The sequence below is a fragment of the Spinacia oleracea genome, chromosome 3 (genome assembly GCF_020520425.1).
Source record: "Spinacia oleracea cultivar Varoflay chromosome 3, BTI_SOV_V1, whole genome shotgun sequence".
NCBI classification, from domain to species: domain Eukaryota; kingdom Viridiplantae; phylum Streptophyta; class Magnoliopsida; order Caryophyllales; family Amaranthaceae; genus Spinacia; species Spinacia oleracea.
In genome coordinates this window covers 123,035,869-123,043,639 of record NC_079489.1, presented here as the reverse complement: position 1 = coordinate 123,043,639, position 7,771 = coordinate 123,035,869, and the positions used below count along the sequence as shown (strand labels likewise).

Here is a 7,771-nt window from a genome sequence, read left to right as displayed (position 1 = left end):
ATCTTATCGTATCTTATCTTATTGACCCTTTTCTTATCTTATCTTATTGGAACTTATAATATTACCTTATGTAATATTTATCTTATCTTATCTTATCTTATTTTATCTTATCTTATTGGCCCTTATTTTATGTTATCTTATCTTATCAGACCTGATATAAGTGAAAATAAGGTGAAGAGAACAGAGCCTTCATGGAGAGGTACTTTGAGGTAGCTTTAGAGCATGTAAATTGGTTGATTCTTAGAAAGAGCTCTTGGAGGGATTTCTACTATCTCTCTACCACTATCTCTCTACAAGATACACTCCACAATTTATTCCTAAAAACACCCAACATTGGTTGGTTTCTCAAATGATCTCTCTAATTTTTTTTTTACCATTTGGTGGTCCATGATTAATTGTCTTTTTAACCAAAGTTATTATTCACTTTTCAAAGTTACTCCGCATTTTTCAACAAAAATCAACACTTGGAGGACTCTTGGACAAGAGCTACCTTAAAGTATCTCTACATGAAGAGTTACTCAAGAGCCCTTCAAGAACCACTCAAGAGCCTTAATGTTAGCCAAGAGATAGTTCTTGTTGGAGAGTTACTTGGAGATCCACTCCAAGAGCCCCAATGTACATCCTCTTACGCCAAAAATCACTTCATTTATTTGGAGAGCTAGCTCTATCTACCATTTTTCCACAATTCTTTATTTTTTATGGAACCACATTTAGGTGTATGCACATGGAGATACACTTAACAATATTGGATGTTTTTTAGAGAAAGCTCTTGATGATGTCTTATAAAGAGATGGTGGTAGAGAAAGAATGTAGAGCTAGTTGGAGATTTCTCACCAATGTATAGCTTCTAAAAGAGAAAAAGTATTTAAGAGCATGTTTAATACGGATAACATCTAAATGCTTGGATTTGAGGATAGAGAATCTATTAAGATATTAAAAAGTAATAAGAAAGAGAAGAGAGAAAAGAAGAAAGAGATAGAAGCCAGGAGAAAAAATGACTTCATGAAAAACATTTTGGGATATCAAATATTAGGTGTTGAAGAGAGAAAAATATACAAAGTATAATATTGTAGAACCAAATGTTCGGATGTTGCACCTCTCTAAAATTTCAAAATATTTTCTATGCCTCAAGTTAAATTAATTGTACATCGACTTATATTTTTGAGGGATAAATTTTATAAAAGGGATTTCCTTATTCTTTTAGCTAGGCGAATGATTTATAAAAGGTATATATTTCATAACAATAGCAACACTAGTAACAAAAATAAGTGACTTTTTTTTATATAAAGGGGTGATTTTTACAATTTTTGGAATAATTTTACACTCATCTTATAATATTTATTGTACACCAATTTTTTTAGGGACCGTCTTATATGCAAGACTAACTTATTGCCAAATAGGTGTACTTATAATCAAATAGTTATTTTCAATTAATTATACTATACAATCAAATAGTTATACCTACTAATCAATTAGTTATAAGTTCTAATCAAATAGTTACACTTTGTCATTGTATAGTTGTACGTACTCCCTCCCATGTCCCATATTAGTTTTTACATTTTTCACTTTCTTTGTCATACACGGAGTATTAGCTTTTGTATTTCTATTTTGGAAAAGACTTCCAATTATTTTAAACATATTTTCCCTTTACCAAAAAGTGAAGGTCCTACACTCTCTAACATTCAAGACAAAATATACCCTATTATTTCCTATCAAATTTACTTTTCAATAAAATAATACGAAGTATCTTACTATATTATTTCACATCTATTATTCCAATAAAATTATATTTGATATCTCCTAAAATTTTGTGTTATGGAAACAAATGACGTATTTTCTAATGCTCACACACTTCTATGGTGAGCTACAAGGTGGTGTAGCTAAGTTTGCCAAATAATTTTTTTAGCTACAATTGATTTAAGTTACGAAGTTTTACTTTGGTTGACTACAATACCTTGTAGCTCCCTATAACATTAATTTATTTATTTAATCCAAAATAAATGATTCAATCTCCAATAAGATTTTGAATTATCTGCTTCAAATAGCTACAAAATTTCGATAGTTACTTATGTCATTAATGCACCAATGGTTGGCTATCTGCTCGGTTATTTTTATTTTTTGTGAGCATGCCTTTTTTTATCCACTGGTGTTGCTCTCATCGGTCTTATGCATACGACTATTTCATAGAACTTTGATGATGCACATTTTCGTTTCATGATCCACCCTACAAGAAGTATATGTCTATAGCTCTATATATATACCTATATAATCTCTAACAATGAAAATATTTCTCCTTCTCTACTCTCTCTACAAAATGGCAAAATTAAATCCCCTTGTTATTGGAAGAGTGGTTGGAGATATTATAGACCATTTTAACCCAAGTGTGAGAATGTGTGTCACTTACAAGAAAAAGCAAGTTTACAATGGTCATGAATTACTTCCTTCTTCTGTCACCATTAAACCTAGGGTTCAAGTTCTTGATGGTGACTTAAAATCATTTTTTACCTTGGTATATTTCTACTTATATACATATTTTTATGCTTTTGACCTCCCCTATAAGAACAAAAGAGACTTGTATATAATGTTAATGGGGCAAAGTACTTCTATTCAATTCTATTGAAATTTTTACGTGCTTTCTTCTAATTATTAATATAAACAATGAGTGGTAGACCTTTTTCTCAATTTACATTTATAAGTTAAGCTTATTGCATGATACAATTACAAGCTTATATACATATATGTATTTTCTCTCTAACTGAAGATCATGCTTTCTTCACCTTCTTCTAGATCATGACGGATCCAGATGTTCCTGGGCCAAGTGATCCTTATCTTAAAGAGAAGTTACACTGGTATATTCCTAATTGACATAATTAATCCCAAACCATAATTTTTAATTTTTGTAATGTATATACATGTTCATGTAAATGAATTTTTGAATCATACTAAAGGGATTGTTTGCCTATGCTACAGGATCGTCACAGATATTCCAGGCACAACGGATTCTACTTTTGGTAAGTCATCTTTCAACATATATATATATATATATATATATATATATATATATATATATATATATATATATATATATATATATATATAGAAACTAAAGGGATTTTAATACCTTTAAAGTTAGTTCACTCGTCTCTGTTTGTGCTTCCTATTTAAAATTCTTTTGTGAAACAAAAAAAAGTCAAACCATGAAAAACAAATAGAGACAAATAGAATATAATTTGAAAATAATCGGGTGCATCTGAGTATCTAAGAGGTTTTTTATGGTCTTTGGTGGTTCCTCGCACATTTCTCCTCGCATATAAGGAGAAAGTGTAAGAAGGTGCACTTTGCACTCGGTTGCATCTAATAATTTTCAAGTTATATTCCAACCAGATGAGTATTTACGGATCTGTTTATATCACGTATATCTTTGATATATACAGGGAAAGAGATAGTGAGCTATGAGTTGCCGAATCCAAACATAGGCATTCACAGGTTTGCGTTCATCCTGTTCGAGCAGAAGGGTAGGGCTAGTGTCGTAGCACCGAGCACTCGAGAACGATTCTGCACCAAGACCTTTGCTGAACAGAACCAGCTACGCCTTCCTGTTGCTGCTGTCTACTTCAATTGCCAAAGAGAAACAGCTGCTCGAAAACGCTCGCTGCTCGAAAACGCTAGCTGCTAATCTTCCCTGGACTTGAAGCCAATTAATAAATGGTAAGGGAAACAGCTGCTCGAAGACGCTAGCTGGTATCAATCGATCATGCACTCTTTTATTTGGTTATAAATAAGACTGCTGTTTTTGAAGAAGAATTGAAGAAAGTTGAGTATTTATCTTACTCGATCGTATGTAGTTATGGTTGACCATGATCTTTCCAATTAATAATATTTACTCATAATTGCTACATTATTGTGTGCTATATCTAGCTCAATCGTTTGAGTAAAATTATTAAATTGAATAAATTCAAATACTACCATTAAGTAATGTTTTGGACGGACAGGTCTCTTGTGAAATCGCAACGGGCATATGACAGCTGATCGATGTTAGCATTACACTACAAAAAATTGTACCATTTACGGCGGGAAACTCCGTCGTTAAAGGCCAATAAACGTTGATTAATGACGGGTTTCCTGTTGCGAACCCGTCATAAAAAGGGGTCGTCGTTAATGGAAAATTCCGCCGTTAACCCGTCGTCAAAGATATTTACGACGGTTGTTCCCGTCTTTGTTTGGTTGTTAGCCCCGTCGAAAAAGGCTTTTGCGACGAAATTTTTGACCGGCCGTAATTAGGTTGTCGTTAAAGATACAAATTCGTTTAGTGTTAAAACATATAACTATTTGATTAGAAGTACACAAATTATTATTTAAAGGCGGTGTACAAGAAATATTGTACATCAGAGTAAAATTTAAGTCAAAATTAGGGATGGACACGAACAGAACTGCTCGTGAACCGTTCAGATTCGACTAGGTTAAAGTCTGGTTCGTGTTTGGTTCGTTTTTAAATGAGTTGAGCTCGAGCTCGAGCTCGAGCTCGAAAATATATTTCGATTTAATTAACAAGCCGAATTCAAACTTTACAGAGTTCGGCTCAAAATCTCGCAAACCTAGCTTATCAATTACTTTTTCCAAAAAAATATATTTTTAGAATCAATTGACTTTGGCATCATTCAGAGGAAAAATGAACTCTTTTAATTATATTTCTTGATTAATACTTAATTATAATGTGTATTATATAAATTATTAATTTCAATTGGTATCAATTATACACATCCCCAATTGTAATTAGTTATAATGGATTGTATTTAATTATTTAACACTATTATATTCATTAATATTTTTTAACCAAAATGTCTTGTTAAGTTAAACAAAAGTAGAGCTCGGGTAATAGTTCAGCTCGAACTGTTATCGAGTCAATTTGATCCGAGCTTGAACTCGAACCTGAACTATGAATCCATCACTCGAGCTGAACTTGAGCTCAAAGTTGAAGTTCGAACCAATCTCGAGCCTGATATGCAAATACTTAAACGAGCCGAGCTTTGTTAATGTTCGACTCAGATCGGCTCGTGGTTATCCCTAGTCAAAATAATTAATTTTACCCCGATATAATATAACTTTAGTGATAAAATTGCCCGCTTTAATAAAAATTAACCCTTCAAATTCATTTGTAATGCATAAAAGTAATGTGTCTCTTTAGAATGTTTATAAGTAAAAAAAATATAACACAAAAGTTAATCAAAACATATTAGAAGTTTCCAAAAGCTGGTTAAAAGTCATACCGATTTAAATAAATTTATTCTACACTTAATGTGTGTGAAGGGCCTTTGTAGAAAATATAATTAATAATGATTGAACCTAATTATTTGATCAAATTGTGAAACTAGCTATTTGATAAAAAAATCTATTACATTATACTAAAAACAGACACCAAGAATGACACATATCACTTTCTGGTGCAAATTTTTCCAGGTAAAAATCATTTCCTAAAAAAAATACCTACTTTATTCTTTTATTTTCTCTCCTTTTTTAAAAATTTTTTATATGGAAAAAAAAATAATGTGACATTATTAGACAATTTTGGTAATATTTTAGTCAATCGCCATATCAATAATAGAAAATATTTGTACTCATTATTTTGGTCAAATTAGCATATTAAGCATATCAAATATTTTGGTCAAATTAGCATATTTGTACTCAAGTTTCCTGCTCACTTCACTCATCTGGTCATGTAGTGTGTGAGGTCACCTAAATTCTCATTGTCCATTAATGGAACTCTTCATGGGTTCTTTGAAGGAAAAAGGGGGCTCAGGCAGGGTGATCCTTTATCACCTTTGCTTTTTGTGTTGTGTATTGAATACCTATCTAGAATCTTGTTGCTAGTAGGTGAAAAGCAGGAGTTCAAATTCCATCCAAAGTGTTCAGATTCAAAGTTAAACCATCTGTGTTTTGCAGATGATATCATTATGTGCTGCAAGGGAGATTTTAAACCTGACCACATGATGATGCAAGGTTTTCAATTGTTCTCTCAATCTACTGGCCTAAAAGCTAGCCCATCCAAACATCTGTGTATTGTTCTAGTATGTCTGATAGTACAGTGCAGAGAATTCTGGATATGACAGGTTTTGCTAGAGGATCATTCCCTTTTAGATACCTTGGCATTCCAATCTGCTCTAAAAAGATAAGTGTAGCTGACTTTGAGAAAATTACGGAGAAGATGTGTGCTAGAATCAAAGTCTGGAGCTCCAGAAATATGTCTTTTGCTGGAAGATTAACTTTGGTTAATTCTGTGTTGATGACACTCCAAACTTACTGGCTCAGATCACGATCTTGCCAAAAAGTATTTTCAAAACTGTTAATAGCATTTGCAGGAGCTTTATGTGGAATGGTGTTATAGAGTATGGTGGTCCTGGTAAAGTAGCTTGGAATCAGGTGTGTAAACCAAAGAAAAAAGGTGTTTGGGGCTCATTAATTTAAATTTATGGAACATAGCTGCCATGAGAAAACATGTATGGATGGTGGCTACAAAAAAGGAGAATGTATGGGTGAGGTGGGTTCACTCTGTGTACCTTAAAGGAAAACCCTGGTGGGATTATTCCCCCAAGTCTAGTGATAGTTGGTACTGGAAAGCCATATGCCAGGTTAAGGAGTTGATGAAGTCACACATTTCTGAGAATCAGCTTTGTTCTATCCCTAATTACTCCGTTAATTAAAAAGGCTTCCTGCAAACTGGTTCCTCCTGCTGATGATAGGGTATACTGGACTATTGCAGTTTGGGGTCGTTTAACTCAACCTAAACATAGATGTTCTAGAGAGGTTGAATACTAAAGATAGTGTAGGGGGGTATTTTTCCCGTTTCCTACAAGGGGGGTTTGTAGGCCGGCCGGCTCGTTTAGAGAACCGTTTGAACTTTTGCACCTCGAAGGAGTCGCCACCAAACTTTATTTAAGGTCTTGTTTGGAAAGACAACAAATGACTCTATTTTGGATAAGGCCTTGAATCCTTGAAACGGATGGGTGCGATCCGGGCTCGGGAACGAAAATTCTTATTCGACGAGCTTTAGAAATATTCAAGTATTTTGGCACAACATTAGTTCGAAAATAAACCCTAAGATTAGACTATGTGGGTTTGAATTTTAGAGCAAAATAGAATTTCTAATTGTACGGTGGTCACTTTGCTTTAAAGATTGATTTAAGGAACCTAAGGCCGGTTTATCCAAAAATATATTCGTTAAGCGTGATGTAACCTTTGTATTTTGTTGTATTTAGCATGTTGGTGATGAAAGCGATAAAGAACATAAGCAACATCACAATACTAAATAAAGTACGGAATTAGTAAATACAAGACCCCCTAGAAAAGGACTAGGGAGTAGGTCCACATTGCCTAGAAATGGACTAGGCAAGTAAAGGTGCGGAATTGAAAGTGCGAAATTGAAATTGCGGTATTGAAAGTGCGATATTGAAAGTGCGATATTGAAAGTGCGATATTGAAAGGTGCGATATTGAAATTGCAATAGTGAAAGGTGCATAATTGAAATTTGTACTTGGGCACATGAGATTCGAACGCCAAGCGGCTCCTTAAAAATAAGTGTGCCCGACACGAATTCAAAGCCAAAAATCTCAACTTGGGAGAGGTTTCTCAACCCAAATATCCTAGATTTTGCATGTTAAACTTGAAATTGAAAGCTTGAATATTGAAATGTTTGAACTTGAAATGATTGAAATTTAAACTTGAAATGATTGAAATTTGAACTTGAAATAATTGAAATTTGAACTTGAAATGATCC

The 7,771-nt window shown here is 33.3% G+C and overlaps 1 protein-coding gene across 1 annotated transcript; it reads left to right on the top strand.

The window, feature by feature from the left end:
* The first annotated feature begins 2,211 nt into the window (after positions 1 to 2,211).
* Positions 2,212 to 3,896, top strand: LOC110781067 (CEN-like protein 2). Its single transcript, XM_021985325.2, has 4 exons — positions 2,212 to 2,509; positions 2,788 to 2,849; positions 2,971 to 3,011; positions 3,435 to 3,896. The coding sequence occupies exons 1-4, from the start codon at positions 2,279 to 2,281 to the stop codon at positions 3,674 to 3,676; spliced, it is 576 nt and encodes a 191-aa protein (XP_021841017.2). The 5' UTR covers positions 2,212 to 2,278; the 3' UTR covers positions 3,677 to 3,896.
* Positions 3,897 to 7,771: the final 3,875 nt, after the last annotated feature.

Excerpts from the sequence above, each read along its gene's own strand:
- LOC110781067 (XM_021985325.2), top strand. The coding sequence starts at position 2,279 with ATGAAAATATTTCTCCTTCTCTACTCTCTCTACAAAATGGCAAAATTA. Across the intron at positions 2,510-2,787 it reads TAAAATCATTTTTTACCTTG|ATCATGACGGATCCAGATGT; the intron begins GTATATTTCTAC and ends ACCTTCTTCTAG. Across the intron at positions 2,850-2,970 it reads CTTAAAGAGAAGTTACACTG|GATCGTCACAGATATTCCAG; the intron begins GTATATTCCTAA and ends CCTATGCTACAG.